Source organism: Durio zibethinus, chromosome 4 (assembly GCF_047325235.1).
Source record: "Durio zibethinus cultivar Kanyao isolate XHJ-2024 chromosome 4, ASM4732523v1, whole genome shotgun sequence".
NCBI lineage: Eukaryota > Viridiplantae > Streptophyta > Magnoliopsida > Malvales > Malvaceae > Durio > Durio zibethinus.
The window spans coordinates 36423451-36441197 of NC_143165.1; the positions used below are offsets into that span (position 1 = coordinate 36423451).

Here is a 17747-nt window from a genome sequence, read left to right on the forward strand (position 1 = left end):
AATAAAATATTATCGCATGCAATTATTACATCTATGATAGAATAGTCTTTAATTTTATAAATTGAGGAAAAAATGGTTTGATTATGGTTTTTGTTATTTATCTTTTACATTACAAATTAAAGATAATTAAAGAGTAAATATATATTTTTAATAAGTAAAAAAATAAAAATTAATATTATTATATACAATAAAATATATAATTTTAAACATGATTAATTTATATATGTATATATACATTACATTTTACATTTATTAACATATAATTATATTTATGTCTGAATTTAAAGATTTTAAATATATTCTTTGAAACCCTAATATTAATATTGTCATTATAAAATAAATGAGTATTTTATTTGCTTGACCTTTCATTTTTATGTTTTTTATTAAATTCTAATAGATAAAAAATATAAAATTTTTATATAAAAAAATTATGAATATTAAAATTTAAATTGTTAATCATTATTGTTTGATTTATTGTTAATCATTATGAAGTGATTATTGTTAATCATAATTTAAATTTTAATGAAGTCATTGTTGTTAATCATTATTGTTTGATTTATTGTCTCCATATATTTTTGGAAAAGATGAGGTAACGTATCTTTCAAATATTCTCGTGCTTTTACAACCTCCAAGTCAAAGAGATGTTTGTGGAATTCGCGGGCAGATCAGGGCAGAAAAGGTCGCGGGCAGAAAAGAGATTATTGGGGAGGCGGAAAAAGGGGAACGCGATAGATTCTTTGCTCGGGAACAGAAGGAGGTGGGAACAATGGTCTTAATTTTGTTTCGGTTGACCCCTGCGTTATATATAAAAAAAAAAAAGAAAGAAAATTTGAAAGTTACTTTTCTAGCCATTTTAAATTTTGATATCGTATAATATTAATTGTATTCGTTAATTTTAGTTGGATTTGATGAATTAGTTTGTTTTATTTAATATTTAAACGTAAAATATATTTATATTATTGATTTATTTATATTTTTAATTATTTTTAATCAAATAAAAATAAAATTGATAAGCAAAATAACCCTTAAAAGTTTGATTTTTTTATTTTTTACTATAACTTATTTTTCATATATTTTATTTTTTCAAACTAAAATTTATAAATATTTCAATTTCTTAAAAAAAAAAAAACATTTGTGCTCTCTAAAGGTTAACAATTCTAAAGTCAAAGTTAAGTTTTTTAAAATTTTTGTTTTTATCTTAATAAATTTTTACATGAATTTTTTTTTTAAATATCATATAATCAGATTAATTGTTTAAAAATATTATGATAAATTAATAATATTATTTCTTATATTTTTAAACATATTTATTTGATTTTTAAGATATTGTATATTTATTTTGAAAATTATTAATAATATTATTATATAAAAATCTATTTATTTATAAATATATTCATACTGAATTAAAAAATAAAAAATAATATATCAAAATAATTAGTGTTGACATAAATTATTTTTTAAAAAATTATTATCCGATATGATATTAACAACCTTATTAACAATCATTATTAGCCAGCGATGTAAGAGCTTAAAATGGAGTCACCGGCTTATAAAAACATTTAAAAGGAACTATTAAGCGTCATTTTATTTTATTACTTGGACTGTGATAGATAGATAGCTTGTATTAACCTAGAGAGTCAACCGGCTTTTGTAATTTACATATGAAAAATATTAATAATTTATGTATTTTTATGATATTTTATACAAAATTTTTATTTTATAATTTATGTTGACACAAAAAATGTGACCTTAGTTATTTTTTATTTTTGTTAAATTCATATATAATTTTTATTAAAATTTTAATTAATCATCTTATATTTGTGTTTTTTTATCATTTTTGTATCACATCATCATATTATATTTTGAATTATTAGATTTTAAAGTTTTTTTATTGAATCAGATATATTAATTCATATTGTTATATAAACACGTAAATACCTTTTACATTGCATTACAACAAAATGTGTATTAAATTCAAATTTAATTTTAAAAAAAATATATTTAATAAAACATTACAATGAAATATTATCTCATGCAATTATTACATATATAATAGAATAGTCTTTAAATTTATAAATTGAGTAAAAAATGGTTTGATTATTGTTTTTGTTATTTATCTTTTACATTACAAATTACAAATAATTTAAAGAGTAAATATATATTTTTAATAAGTAAAAAAATAAAAATTAATGTTTATTATATACAATAAAATATATAATTTTAAACATGATTAATTTATATATATATATATATATATATACATCACATTTTACATTTATTAACATATAATTATGTTTATGGCTGAATTTAATGATTTTTTAGTATATTGTTTGAAACCCTAATATTAATATTGTCATTATAAAATAGATAAGTATTTTATTTGCTTGACCTTTCATTTTTATGTTTTTATTGAATTCGAATGGATAAAAAAATATAAAATTTTACTACTAATTTTTATGCAAAAATCATAATTTAAAAATAAAAAATATAATATAAATATTAAAATATATAAAACATATCTTTTTTAAATTAACTGCATGAATTGATTGTTTTAACACATAAATAAATTTAACTTTTAAAAACTTGACTTGCGTCAGTTTCGAGTCAACCATTTTGGATTTATTGTGGCAAGTCACATGCTAAGCAATTTGCCTTAAACTCATCATGTAGGGACAAGGGCAGAAAAACATGCTTGGAGCCATTGGTGCCAATGGTCTATATATACAGCGTGAAGATCCCACTGCGGGATAACGGGAAAAATGGATTTGCGGTACTGTATCCCCCCTATATTGAATTTGATCTTCTTTTTGTTCTTAAGCCCTTTGAACCCGAACCTCCTGGTTTCATCATTCTTTGTCCAACAATTTTCCATTTTGGAGCTGGCATTCGTAATTCTAGCCGTGATGTTTCTTCTACTCTTCCTCTTCACCTCGGTTCAACTCCGTATAACTGTCAATCATATTCGCTTCCGCACCGGAACTTTCTCTATTGCCTTGACCGCATCATTTCTAGCCTCACTCTTCTTTCCACCTTCGCTCTTCTGGGCCATACATTTGCTGATAGTCTTCTATTCTCCTTGGCATGTCATGTTCTTTGATATTTTTAAACACCTTTTCCTATGGTTTACCGGCTTCCTTCAATCACTTCCCATTTATTCCATCATGATCGTTACCCGGAACGAAGAAAGTTCTAACCCAGTTCCTCCTCAAGAGAACGTTGAACTTGGACCCATGCACCAACACGAGCAAGCCGAACTCGCCATGGACTAGTTCTCAGTTTGAGTGTGAGGGGCTCCTCTAGATTCAACATATATAGCGTAACGCTTTAAGAATTACTTTATTTAGCTGTTTGTTGCTTACTCTGTTTTTCAATGTATCTGGCAACTAGACATGATTAGTGATTTTGATTTCCTATGAAAAAGCTTATATGTATCTCTGTTTCAGGTTCTGCTTCTGGTTGTCCTCGTTTGTTTTTGTTTTTTGTTTTTTTAATTCTGTAATATAATCATTTCTTTTTTGTATGTATCTCTCTAATTTCTCAAATCATGTGTCGATTATTTAATTTTTTTAGAAAAAGGAAAAAAAATGGTCACAAGGAATTTTTGGGCCTGAAACCGAAACGCTCACCATTAGGCTCAATTGTACTTAAAAAAGCCCGAAATTCAACAACTGAACTATTGACTCAACTGCCTTGGCCCATCCTCGTCTGCTAGACGTAGAGTGAGTAAAAGGGTAAAGGAAATCAAAGACAACAAAAGACCAAATAAAACGGGAAAGCAATAAACAAAAGTTAAACGGCACCGTTGTTAACGCAACATTTCTCCCTGGGAATTGCTCTTGAATTCGGTACTGCGTTGTTCCCAACCCAAGCCGCATCAAGTGCAAGAGAGTCTGAACCTCCGGTGAGCAAAAAAGCCTACATTTTTCCCTGTTAGAGAAAGGGCGATTCCAGCTGACTCCAGAATGTCGATATCCGGGAATTTAAGGGTCGCTGCTACTCTCGGTTCTTACCACCAACCACCTTTTCGAAGCTCCACACCCTCTTCAAAGGTCCTTATCTTCAACCCCTCGCTTCTTATCTCTATAAACAACTCAGTTGTTAACTTCTCTCTGCACAATTCGAAATTTAAAATATGTTTTCTTAATTCCGTCTTTGGGTTGCGGAATAGCATTGACTAAGTTGGGTAATTCAGTGTCTGTTTGAGCCTTTGAGGGTTAGAGTTGGAGATGGTATTCGGATTCGTTTGGATTCCAAGTTTTTAGCTGTTTTTTTGCAACCAAACGGAGCATGAGCTCATGGTTTTCCTGGTTTGCAGCGGCATCGGGTAAACATGGTAGCTCTGCGGACCCCTAACAGTTCTCAAACTTTTTCAATTTCCGCAAAATTTTTTCTGGGTTTCGCCTTCTGTCTTCATCTAGTTATTTTAGTCTATTGGGCGATCTTGGGTGTGTAAGCTTCAATTCTAACTTTGCAAGTTTCTACTTTTTGATGAATATTTGTTCTTCATCATAGTCAAATACCCAGATGTTCTTGTTGGTCTTGCCTTTTTTCAATCAATACTCAAGACTATGGATTGGTCTTTGTTTTTAGTCTTGATTATTCCTCAATTAAGGATGCAGAATCCTGTTTTTACTTGAATTTTAGGTAATTATACTTGTAGTTTATAGCAAATAGAGTCAAATACTAACCCATGTATAGGACTTCAAATTGCAAGATAAGTTGCGCTGAGAATAGTTCCTGTGGATTTTAGGACCTATTAGTATAGAATAATAATTCAGCCCCTTTCTATTTTGGGTCTTTTTTAACGTACTATGTTTTTTCACATCATTGGTAAGGACTGGGAATTCTTATTCATACCAGTATGATGTTGAAAATGAAAGATCTGAGCTCGTTGAGTTTGGTTTTCCATGCAAGTCAATCCTGTCCGTATTTGTCATTAGACCATAACCTCCTACCTGCGGCAATCACCTCATTAGGTAATGAAAATCAGCAATGGTGATTAGGGATTAAAGGAAGATGCTTTGCTTTTGGTTATAGGTTATATGTAGGGTGATGGTGGTTGGCTGCTGCTTGTGGAGGTAATGGGACGGTTGTTAATCTAGTTATACTCTTGTGATAGTTGCGTGGACTGTAATAAGTGGCTGCCTCTAATGCCTGAATAGTATTTGTATTAATGTGAAGGATGTAGTAAAATTACTAGTGTATGGTAGCACCGTGGTATTTATTTTTTGATTTAACTATGGTGGATAGTGATAGTGTTGATGAGTTTCTTGTTGATTGATAATATTTAAAGTTATCATTTCACACAAATAGCATGGTTCTCTAACTGGTATGGTGCTTTTTTGTGGCCTTTGTAGTTCAGAGAACATTTTTGCACTGCAATTGGGCACCGGCTTAAATTGTTTCTTGTCTGGCAAAATAGTTTATTGTTTTGTATAAAGCACCGTTCAGTGCCATAAGTTAATCGATGTGCAAAACATGTATAACATTCTTTGATGTGCAAACGTTCTTTCCCTTTAAATGCTTAGAAAAGCTGAAAATGCAACTAATGATTCCAAATGCTCCATTCTTTTTATTTTATTGATATGGTAATGTCTTGTAGTGTCATCTCATCTTCATTTTTGAAATTTTTATATTTAGAAATAAAGACCTTCATTGGTTAGAAGTAGAAGGATTTGGTAAGCATAGTTTATTATTTATGTAGAATTAAGAAGATATGCAAATGCATGGTCATTTTAAACTTTTTTGTCGTTTTACAGGTAGAATTCACGGGTTTCATGAATGGAGGATCAAGTTTTTCTGAAATTACACCAAAATGGAATGGAATGACAGTAGATAGCCAAAACATTCGTGGTCAAACTAAAAGATTAGCTGGGATCAGGGGAGATTATAAGTTATCTCCAACTGCTGTCACCCAAGAGGTTGAGAGCTTTCTCTTAAATGCTATAAACATGAACTTCTTTGAGCGACTTAACTTGGCTTGGAAAATAGTTTTCCCATCTCCAGCATCTAGAAGGAGCTCTAATGCAAATATAGCAAAGCAGCGCTTGAAGATGATTCTGTTCTCTGACCGTTGTGCAGTTAGTGATGTGGCAAAACAGAAAATTGTTAAAAACATCGTGCGTGCTCTGTCAGATTTTGTGGAGATAGAGTCAAAGGACAGGGTTCAGCTTAATGTCTCTACTGATGCTGATCTGGGGACTATTTACTCTGTCACTGTGCCTGTTCGGCGGGTGAAGGCAGAATATCAAGATGCAGATGAAGCTGGAACAATAACAAATATCGAGTACAAAGATACCGGAGAGCAGTCTGGTTCCGTTGACGTCAGGTTTGATTTCTACATTCCAGATGAATAAACACGGATTCCTCAGCTCAGAAGAAAAACGTTTCCATTTGGCTGGGATCTGAATTTTCTTTCTAGATTTGAGATGTTTGGATGTTTAGGTAGCAATGCAACTTTACACTTGTTTGTATAATACGAAATTTTCATTGAGATGATTCTCTCGTTTGCCCTTCTTCCAATCTGTAATTTGATTTGATGATTGGCTTCATGGAACCTCGTATTGCTAATCTGTCTACCAACTTGTGTTAGATTTAGTGTGTACGACTTACATTATGTATGTTTTCTACACAAATTATTGGGTTTGAATCTTCCATGGCTTATTAAAAAATAAAAAAACAAGAGAAAGGCTTTTAAGCCATAGGAGGATGCTTTTTGTCGCATTCTGACAATGCTGAAGGTTGTAGGTACGGAGTGAATCTGCTGAAAAAATTCTGACCATGCTGAAGGTGCGTAATGAATACTTTTTAAAAAGGAATCATATTTAAATTTTAAAAAATAAAAAATAAAATTAATATTTAATATATTGTTAATACAAATTATAATATAATAATTTTTATACTTTATATAAAATAAAAAATAATATAAATATAGGAATCGTCTAAGATCTCATTAGTCATTAATGAAGGGTTCATCCTACATCCATGGTCTTTTACAAGTTACAACCATTTCTTCTTCGGATGCATGGGAAGGTTTTTTTTTTTTTTTCGAAATTTTATAATTAAAATTATTCTTATCATTTTTGTCTTAAATTTTAATTAACATCCGAAAATGATAAACATGAGAAAAAGACAAAATAGACCTTAGATGAGATGAGATTATGGGAGGGCAATTTTGACTTTTGAGGAACCCGAAATATATGGATAATTTCGTAAATCCACTATATAATTTAAATTTACCGGAAATTTCCCTTAGCGGGAATTTGGAAAGTCGGCGTTCTGCGTTCAGTCTTCAATTTCTTCCCTCACTGCCTGATTAGGGCTTCTTTTCTGCATCAGATTTCCATCTAAAGATCTCCCCAAAGAAACCTTTTTTCTTAAACGAAGTTTTCAGTTCTTCAAAAATTAGGGTTTCTCTTGCCCTTATTTTCCCGAATCAGGTGTTGAGATTTGAGAATTGAGAAAATTTTGCTTGCTCAAGTTTATAAACACTGGCTTTCATGAGTTGAACTCTCTTTCAAAACGTTTCAAATGAACGATTCTTGTTTTGAATTCACTAACCCGACCCGGGACTCGATTTCTAGTATTCGATTCGCCCCGCAGTCCAACAACCTCCTCATTTCTTCTTGGGACTCCGTCAGTAATCCTCTCATATGTCCTTTTTGTTTGTTTTGAATTGCAATTATTGCAGCTGATTTTGATTCTTTACATGTGCAGAGTTTTCGATTGTACGATGTGGACTGTTCCCGGATCAGATTAGAAGCTCCGTCTGAGGCTGCGCTTCTCGACTGTTGTTTCCAGGAGGAATCTGTAGCGTGCAGCGCCGGCTCTGATGGTTCTGTTAAAAGGTTCTCATTTTTATTGCTTGAGTGAAATGAATTTTTGTTTTGAAGCTTTTATTGGTTGGTTTCTTCTTTAATTGTAGTTTTCTACTACTAAATTGAATGAATAAGAGGGTGCTAACTGGTTCCCATTAGATAACTTACAGCAAAGTGATTTAACTGACAAGCATATCCTAGCTTCTTTAAATATGGAAATCCCTTTTAATTATAACTGCTTTGCACTTTAGATGTAATAGTTGTGATAATCAAGCAATTTATGTAATTTCTTTTGGAAAATGTTTTTTTTTTTAGGTATGACTTTGCATTCAGGAACCAGCAATAGAATTAGAAATCATGATGATATAGCAACATGTGTAGAATATTCTTGTGACACACTTAAGTACCTACCTCATTTCCACTGTCATTTTGATTGTACTTGAGTTTCTATTTGGAACTTCACAACTTTTGCGTCAATATCTTACTTAATAATTTGGTCCTCTGAACAAAAAGGCTTTCCAGAGTCCGGCTGTTAGTTTTTATTATATATACCTCTATAAAATGCACATATGCATGTAGAGAATGTTAATAGCACTATTCTCTGAAACTCCTTGCGAGCGTATGGCTCCCCATGAGTGCACAATGTTCTGTACTTACTATTGGACGGGCCACAAAGAACCCTCCAAGTTGCAAGAAATATTATTATGAACATCCAAAAAGCCTTTTATACAAACTTAAGTCTGCTGTTCCCATGTTCTAATTTTATTTCTAGTAGTGGAAGTTAAACTCTTTATTCTATTATTTCAGGTCAAGCGATTACTGCAGGTTTTGATAAGAAGATGATAGCCTGGGTTATGTGCCGAGCAAAACCCCTTGCGTTCTCGGGAAATCTAGGTGCAGAAATGGAGTCCATGTCACTCTCTGGATTTGAATTAACAATAGCTGTTGAATCATCAGTAGATATTTATGACTCGCGTAACTTAGATAAATCAGTTCAATCAAATGAATCTTGTGTGGGTGTTCAAATAAGATGTGTCTGCTCAGCTCCTTGTTCCAAAGGTATTATTTCTTGATTTTGTTAGCTTCACTTTAATGATGTTGTTCTGTTATGTCCAAAGAGTATGGCTGATGAATGGCCGATGACCAAGCAGCAAGCAATGAATTTCACAAGAACGAATGTGATAGATTTGAAGCGTAGCCTTTTGTCAGAACTTATAATCTTCAAAATACCAACTTTATGAGATGGCTCTCAAATTTCATAATAATGCCTTTAAATAAGATTACATGCCCATGCAGGATATGCAATTGGATCAGCAGATGGACGCGCAAAATTATAGATTTCATATCCTTCCAGTTCAAACAAAATTGGGTCTGTTTTTAAATTGTATAAGTTTACAGTATCGTAGCAGCTGAAGTTTGGGATCATTAAACAAATCACAAAGGCTCAGAATACTAATCATTCGGCGGTAGGGAACCATGTGGAGGAAATACGAATGGGGCTAGCGATGTTTGCTGAATGGAGCCAACTCCCATACGGTAGCAAGGTTAGTAATTGTAGTACAGGAATTTCCTTTAAATTAATAAAAGTGTGCCTACGTGGCTATGTGCTATCAGAAGCTTATTCTTAATAGAATTATGAAAAATGCAATATAAACGGACACATAGACTAGTAAAAATTAATTTCAATTACATTAGTAAAAATTTGTCTTAAACCAATAATCCAATGATTTGAAATGTATAAATTTGTGGACAATTTTAACAATTTATTTTACATAAGAAAAAAATTGAGAAGTGGATCAAGAAATAAATATTTATAATATTAATTAAATATTTTTAAGAAATTATGAAGTGATATTATTTTAATGAATGTCTAAAAAATCATGTTTTAAGATATAAATTTTATTTATATATGTTATCATTAATTTTATTTCTCTATATTTTTCGGATAAAGATGATATTTAACATACCTTTCAAATACTTTATTGTGCTTTTACAGCCTTGAAGTCATACCATTTTTTGTCGGCCGTCATAATTAACTAGTCTTCGCTAATATAACCTGAATCCAAACATAAACATCCTCAGAGATTGGGAAAGGAAAAGACTGCAAAAAAGGTTACATAACAGAAGTTACGCAGAACATAAGACAAATAGTTGTAAAACAAATTAATACCTTTAAAAGTGATTTTTCTTATAATATTGGTTATTTTTGTTAATTTCGGTTAATTTTGATAAATTAATTTATAATGTAAAATATGTTTTATGTTTTTTAATTTATTTTTATTGTTTAATTATTTTTAACTTAATAAAAATAAAACTAATGAATAAAATATCCTTAAAAGTTAGATTTCTATATTTTTATTGTTTTTTTTACATTTTATTTTTTAAATAAAAATTCAAAAGTATTTTAATTTTTTTCAAGAAATTATTTGCACTCCATCACTAAAATTTAACAATTTTAAAGCTAAATTTTTTTTATTTGTTTTTACCTTAATAAATTTTAATATAAAAAAATACTCATTTAAATATCATATAATTAAATTAATTGTTTACAAATATTATGATAAATTAATAATATTGTATCTTATATTTTTAAACCAATTTGTTTGATTTTTTAAGATATTATATATTTATTTTGTAAATTATTATTAGTATTACTATATATAAGTTCATGTATATTTATAAATATATTTATATTAAATTAAAATATTTGAAATAATATATTAAAATAATTGATGCCAATATATACTAATTTTTTAAGAAAATAATTATCTCATTATTTGGTATAGTATTAATAACTTAAAGTGATAATAATTATCAACTACCAACATCGAGTTTAAAATGGAGTCTTATAAAACCATTTAAGGGATTGTTAAGCGTCATTTTATTCTATTGTTTGGGTTGTAGTAGATAGATATTTTGTATAAGCCAAGAGAAACAGTCAAATTTTGTAATTCATGTATATAAAATATGAATAATTTATGTATTTATAAGATATTTTATAAAAATATTATATTTTATAATTTATATTGATACAAAAAATATAATATATATTTTTATTTTTGTTTAATTTATATATAATTTTTGTTAAAATTTTAATTAATTGCCTCACATTTATGTATCTTATATTTTGTGTTATATCACTAAATTACGTTTTGAATTGTCATATTTTAGTTTTAAAAAAATTATTGAACCATATATATTTATTCATATTATTATATAAACACATAAATTCCTTTTGCATTGTATTGCAAAAATTGTGTTTTAAATTCAAAATTTTTTTTAAAAAAATATTTTAATAAAATATTACAATGAAATATTATCTCAAGCAATTATTACATCTATAATAAAATAGTCCTTAAATTTATAAATTGAGTAAAAATTGGTTTGATTATTGTTTCTTTTTATCTTTTACATTACAAATTAAAGTTAATTTTAAAAGTAAATATATATATGTTAATAAGTAAATTTTTTTTTAATATTTGTTATATAATAAAATATAGTTTTGGATATGATTAATTTTTTTATATATACATCACGTTTTGCATCTATTAACACATAATATATTTATAGCCAAATTTAAAGATTTTTTAATATCTTCTTTGAAACCCTAATATTAATATCGTCATTATAAAATAGATGAATATTTTATTTATTTGACCTTTCTTTTTTATGTTTTAATTAAATAATAGCAGATAGAAAATTATAAAAAATTTATTATTAATTAATTTTTGTAAAAAAATTGTAATATGAAAATAAAAATTAATTATAAATATTAAACTTTGAATCTAAATCTTTTAGATTTCAACTTGCATAAACTAAATATCTTAATACATAGAAAAAATTAATCTTTTAAAAATGAGTCAAATATAAAAATGATATATTTACAATTTTTAGTTTGGTACTTTAACTTTTATTTTGTCATCTATTTCAGTACATGAAACTAAAGCTGTCAATCAATTTACTTGCATGATATCAACATTTAATAAAATGTTAATACGTATTAAAAGAAGCTCAGTTAACACTATATTATCAACTGTTATATCATCATTAAAAGAAGTTTTTTTAAAAATTCAAAACAATTAAAAAAATAACTAAAAAATATATTAAAATTTTTTAAAAATTCTTAAAAATATTTTGGAATATTAAAAGAAATTATGAAAACTTAAAAAATTTAAAAGAAACTAAAATTTTAATAAAAAATAAAAAATAAAAAAAATATTAATAAAAATAAAAAATTTTAAAATTTAAAAAACTTACAAAAACTTAAAAAATTGAAAATAAAAAAAATTAAAACTTTTGAAGAAATTTGAAAACTTTTAAAAAGTTTCAATAGAATTTCTTAAAAATTATGAAAAATTTTCTTTTTTAGAATCTTACAATTTTAAAATTTTATTATATTTTAAATTTTTTTATTTTTCATTTTTCAGAATATTTTTAATATTTTTATAATATTTCAGATTTTTGGAAAATTTTATTTGTTCAAAAATTTTAAATTTTTTAAAAAAATTTTATTTTTTTAATTTCAAAATTTTTCAAGAAATTTTAGATTTTTTAATTTTTAAAGTTTTTGTGAATCCTTTTTAATTTTAGGAAAATTTTATGTTTATTATAAGTTTGTATTTTTTTGAAAATTTCAGAATTTTTATAATATTTTAAAATATTATAAAAATTAAAAAATTATGAAAACTGAAAAAAATTCATTAATCTCAAAATTTTAACAAAAAATCCACCAAATTCAAAAAATTGTAAAAAATTCATAAAATTGAAAATCTTAAAAAAATAAAATTTTCTTAAAATTAAAATTTTAATAAAAACTTAAAAAATAAAAAAATCTAAATTTTTTTGAAAGACTCTAAAAACTTTTAAAAATTGTAAAAAAATTTTGAAAATTATGAAATTTTTTCTTTTTTTTTTTAGTCTTACAATTTTTAATATATTTCGTGAATTTTTTTTATTTTTGGATTTTTTCTTATATATATATTTTTAGAATTTTTAGAAAATTTCAGATTTTTGAAATATTTTTTAACTTTTCAAAAATTTGAAAAGGTTTTGAGGAAATTTAAGATTTTTTTTAATTTTCAAAACTTTTCAAAACTTTTCATATCTTTTATTTTCATTTTAAAGTTTTTTAATGAAATTTTTGTTAAAATTAAAATCTTCAGTTTTTTGAAAATTTCAAAATTTTTTATAAAATTTTCAGATTTTTGGAATTCGTTAATGTTTCAAAATTTTTTAATTTTTATAATTTCTAAAATATATATGACATGTATATTTTTATAATTTTTTAAAAATATTTCTTTTAAAATTTTTTATTATTGACATAGTAATTGATTATGTGACGTCGATTTTTTTTTTTTACGGTTGTTTGTATCTTACCCGCATTCAGGTTGATTTCCCCCATTTCCTAGTAATTAGTGAAATTATTTTTTATCCCAACACTCAGACGATGGGAAAGGATTCTTTGCCGCACTTTGTGGAAAATAGTAGTGGAACATTGGATGCGATTAGAGGGAATCCCACAATCAGTACGTCCAAATTCATGAATGAACTATTTTAATACAGATTCTAGGAGTACTTTTATTTATAGCCTCCGTGATGGAAAGGAAGAAATACGTTTGCTTTTTGGATTTTTTTTATAGCCTCAGCATCCTACCGGGGCTAAGGAAACATGGATTTGCGGTACTGTATCCCACCTATATAGAATTTGATCTTGTTTTTGTTCTTTAGCCCTTTGAACCGGAATCTCCTGGTTTCCTCATTCTTTGTCCAACAATTTTCTATTTTGGACCTGGGATTCGTAATTCTAGTGATGATGTTTCTTCTACTCTTCCTCTTCACCTTGGTTGAACTCCCTATAACCTTAAGTCCCATTCGCTTCCGCACCGAAGCATTCTCTATTGCCTAGACCGCATCATTTCTAGCCTCACTCTTCTTTCCACCTTCGCTTTTCTGGCCGTCCATTTACTTATCGTCTTCTTCTCCCTGGCATGCCATGTTCTTTGATATTTTTAAACACATTTTCCTGTGGTTTACTGGCTCCCTTTAATCAGTTCGCACTTGTTCCATGATGATCATTACCGGGAATGACGAATGTTCTAACCCTGTTCCTCCTCAAGAGGACGTTGAACTTGGACCCATGCATCAGCACAACCAAGCCGAACTCGCCATGCACTAGTTCTCAGTTTGAGTGAGAGGGACTCCTCTAGATTCAACATAGTGCAACGCTTTTAGAATTACTTTATTTAGCTGTTTGTTCCTTACTCCGTTTTTCTATGTTTCTGGCAACTAGACTTGATCTATGTTTCAGGTTCTCCTTGTTTGTTTGTTTTTCTTAATTCTGCGATCTAAATAACTTCTTTTTGTATTTATCTCTAACTCGTTTCCCTCAAATTTTGTTCAGTTTCATTTAAACTTTTAGCTTTAGGTCAAATCATGTACCATTTATTTAATTTTTTTAGAAAAAGATATGGTTACAAGGATTTTGTGGGCCTGAAACCCAAAAGCTATCATTAGGCTCAATTGTACTTAAAAAGGCTACTGAACTATTGGCGCCACTAGCCTTAGCCCACCCTGGTCCCCTGGACGTAGAGTGAGTAAAAAGGTGAAGGAAATCAAAGACAACAAAAGACCAAATAAAACGGGAAAACAATAAACAAAAGTGTAAAACGGCACCGTCCCTAGCGCAACATTTCACCATGGGAATTGCTCGTGGATTCGGTACTCTGTTGTTCCCCAACCCAAGCCGCCTCAGGTACAAGGGAGTCTGAACCTCCAGGGAGCAAAAGAGCCTACAGTTTTCCCTGTTAGATAAAGGGCAATTTCAGCTGGCTCCATAATGTCGATATCCGGGAATTTAATGGTCGCTGCCACTCTTGCTTCTTACCATCAAGAAAGGTCCTTATCTTCAACCCCTCGCTTCTTATCTCTATAAACGACTCAGTTGTTAACTTTTCTCTACACATTTCGAAATCTTATCATATGTTTGCTCAATTCCGTGTTTGGGTTGCGGAATAACATTGGGTAATTTGGGTAATTCAGTGTCTGTTTGAGCCTTTGAGGGTTAGAGTTGGAGATGATATTCTGATTTGTTTGGATTCCAAGTTTTTAGCTGTTGTTTTGCAACCAAACGGAGCATGAGCTCATTGGTTTTCCTAGTTTGCCGCGGCATCGGGTAAACATGGTAGCTCTGCAAACCCTTAACAGTTCTCAAACTTTTTCAATTTCAGCAAAATTCTTTCTGGGTTTCACCATCTGTCTTGATCTAATTATTTTAGTATATTGGGCCATCTTGGGTTTGTAAGCTTCGGTTCTGACTCTGCAAGTTTCTACTTTTTGATGAATATTTGTACTGCATCATAGTCAAATACATAGAAGTTCTTGTTGGTCTTGCCTTATTTCAATCAATGTTCAAGACTTTGGATTGGTCTTTGTTTTTAGTCTTGATTACTCCTCAATTAAGGATGCGGAATCCTGTTTTAATTTTACGTAATTATGCTTGTAGTTTATTGCACATAGAGCCAAATTCTATAAGCATGTATAGGACATCAAATTGCAAGATGGGTTATGCTGAGAATAGTTGCTGTGGATTTTAGGACCTATTACCATAGAATAATGATTCAGCCCTTTATGGTTAAGGTCATTTTTCATGTACTATGTTTTTTCGCATCATTGATACCAGTGTGATGTTGAAAATGGAAGATCTGAGCTCAATGAGTTTGGATTTCCATGCAAGTCAATCCTGTCCTTATTTGTCATTAGACCTTAACCTCGTACATGTGGCAATCACCTCATTAGGTAATGAAAATCAGCAATGGTGATTAGGAACTAAAGAAAGATGCAATGCCTTTGATTATAGGTTATATGTAGGGTGATGGTGGTTGACTGCTGCTTTTGGAGATAATGGGACGGTGGTTGATCTAGTTATACTCTTGTGATAGTTGCATGGACTATAATAAGCGGCTGCCTCTAATGCCCGAATAATATTTGTATTAATGTGGAGGATGTAGTAAAATTACTTGTGTACGGTACCAGTGTATCAAAACCTATTTATATTTTGTTTAGACTTTATGTTGGATATTGGTACGTCGATGAGTTTCTTGTTGATTAATTTTATTTAAAGTTATCATTTCATACAAATAGCATGGTTCTCTAGCTTCCTTGACTCTAGATGATATGGTACTTTTTTATAGCTGTTGATAGATGTAGTTTTGTGGCCTTTGTTTTTAAGAGAACTTTTTGCATTGCTATTGTGCACGGGCTTAAATTTTTACTTGTCTGACAAATAGTTCATTGCTTTGTATAAAATGCCAATCAGTGCTAGCGGTTAATTGATATGCCAAATGTGTATAACATTCTTTGATGTGCTAACGTACTTTAGCTTTAAATGCTTAGAAAAGCTATAATGATTCCAAATGCACCATCCTTTTTATTTTATTCATACATTAATGTTATGTAGTGTCATTTCATCTTCATTTTGGAAAGGACCATTTTTATGTTAGAAATAAAGACCTTTATTTGTTAGAAGTAGAAGGATTTTGCAAGCATAGTTTGTTACTGATGAAAAGTTAAGAAGATATGCAAATTGCATGTTCATCTTTTTAATTTTTGTGCTGTTTTACAGGTAGATTTCACGGGTTTCATGAATGGAGGATCAAGTTTTTCTGAAATTACACCAAAATGGAATGGAATGACGGTAAATAGCCAAAACATTCGCAGCAAAACTAAAAGATTAGCTGGGATCATGGGAGATTATAAGTTATCTCCAAATGCTGTCACTCAAGAGGTTGAGAGCTTCCTCTTAAATGCTATAAACATGAGCTTCTTTGAGCGACTTGGCTTGGAAAATAGTTTTCCCATCTCCAGCATCTAGAAGGAGCTCTAATGCAAATATAGCGAAGCAGCAATTGAAGATGATTCGGTTCTCTGACTGTTGTGCAATTAGTGATGGGGCAAAACAGAAAATTGTTAAAAACATCATGCGTGCTCTGTCAGATTTTGTGGAGATAGATTCAAACGACAAGGTTCAGCTTAATGTCTCTACTGATGCTGATCTGGGGACAATTTATTCTGTCACCGTGCCTGTTTGGTGGGTGAAGGCAGAATATCAAGATGCGGATGAAGCTGGAACAATAACAAATATCAAGTACAACGATTCCAGAGAACAGTCTGGTTCCGTTGATGTCAGGTTCAATTTTTACATTCCAGATGAATAAACACGGATTCCTCAGCTCAGAAGGAAAACGTTTCCATTTGGCTGGTATCTAATTTTTCGTTCTAGATTTTAGATGTTTGGACGTTTAGATAGCAATGCAACTTTACACTTGTTTGTATATATGAAATTTTCATTGAGGCGATTCTCTCGTTTGCCCTTCTTTCAACCTGTAAGTTGATTTGATAATTGGCTTCATGGGACCTCATATTGCTAATCTGTCTACCAACTTGTGTTAGCTTGTGTGCGATTTAAATATTTATGGCAACAATGATCTTTTCTCTGACGGCTGATTTTTAAGCCGGATCAAGGTGGTTCGTTTAGTGAGAAAAATTATTTTTCTGCAAAAATTATTGGGTTTGAATCTTTCATGGCTGGTTATTAAAAAAAAAAAAGAAAAGCCAAACAACCAAACAAGAGAACGGCTTGTAAGCTTCAGAAGGATGCTTTTTGTTAACGTGCTTGGATTGTATCGATGTCGTTGTTTTGTTGGTCAAACATCTCAAGCAGACAAGTAGAGTACAAAATTTCTTTGCTTTTTTATTATTATTCATTTTTCTATGCATAGAGAAACTATTTTTAGGAAAAAAAACAACTAATTTTCATGAAAATATCCAATTGGAATTGATAGTGGGCCCAAATTAGCCCACGTGCAAACATCTCAAACTCAGCGTCCGTTGCACGCTATCGTCAAACATATTTTCCAATCTCATCCTGACCCT

General features: G+C 29.6%; 2 protein-coding genes across 2 annotated transcripts; both read left to right on the forward strand.

Moving 5' to 3' along the window:
- Positions 1–3752: 3752 nt before the first annotated feature.
- On the forward strand, positions 3753–6649 carry LOC111287708 (cell division topological specificity factor homolog, chloroplastic-like). The gene is made up of 2 exons (XM_022878381.2): positions 3753–4049; positions 5760–6649. The coding sequence occupies exons 1-2, from the start codon at positions 3963–3965 to the stop codon at positions 6354–6356; spliced, it is 684 nt and encodes a 227-aa protein (XP_022734116.1). The 5' UTR covers positions 3753–3962; the 3' UTR covers positions 6357–6649.
- A 621-nt stretch (positions 6650–7270) lies between these two features.
- LOC111287711 (cell division topological specificity factor homolog, chloroplastic) lies at positions 7271–17311 on the forward strand. The gene is given in 6 exon segments (XM_089760124.1): positions 7271–7635; positions 7717–7847; positions 8625–8876; positions 9114–9361; positions 16438–16649; positions 16651–17311. Coding segments are annotated over 3 exon segments (642 nt in total). The 5' UTR covers positions 7271–7635; positions 7717–7847; positions 8625–8876; positions 9114–9310; the 3' UTR covers positions 17030–17311.
- The last annotated feature ends 436 nt before the right edge of the window (positions 17312–17747 follow it).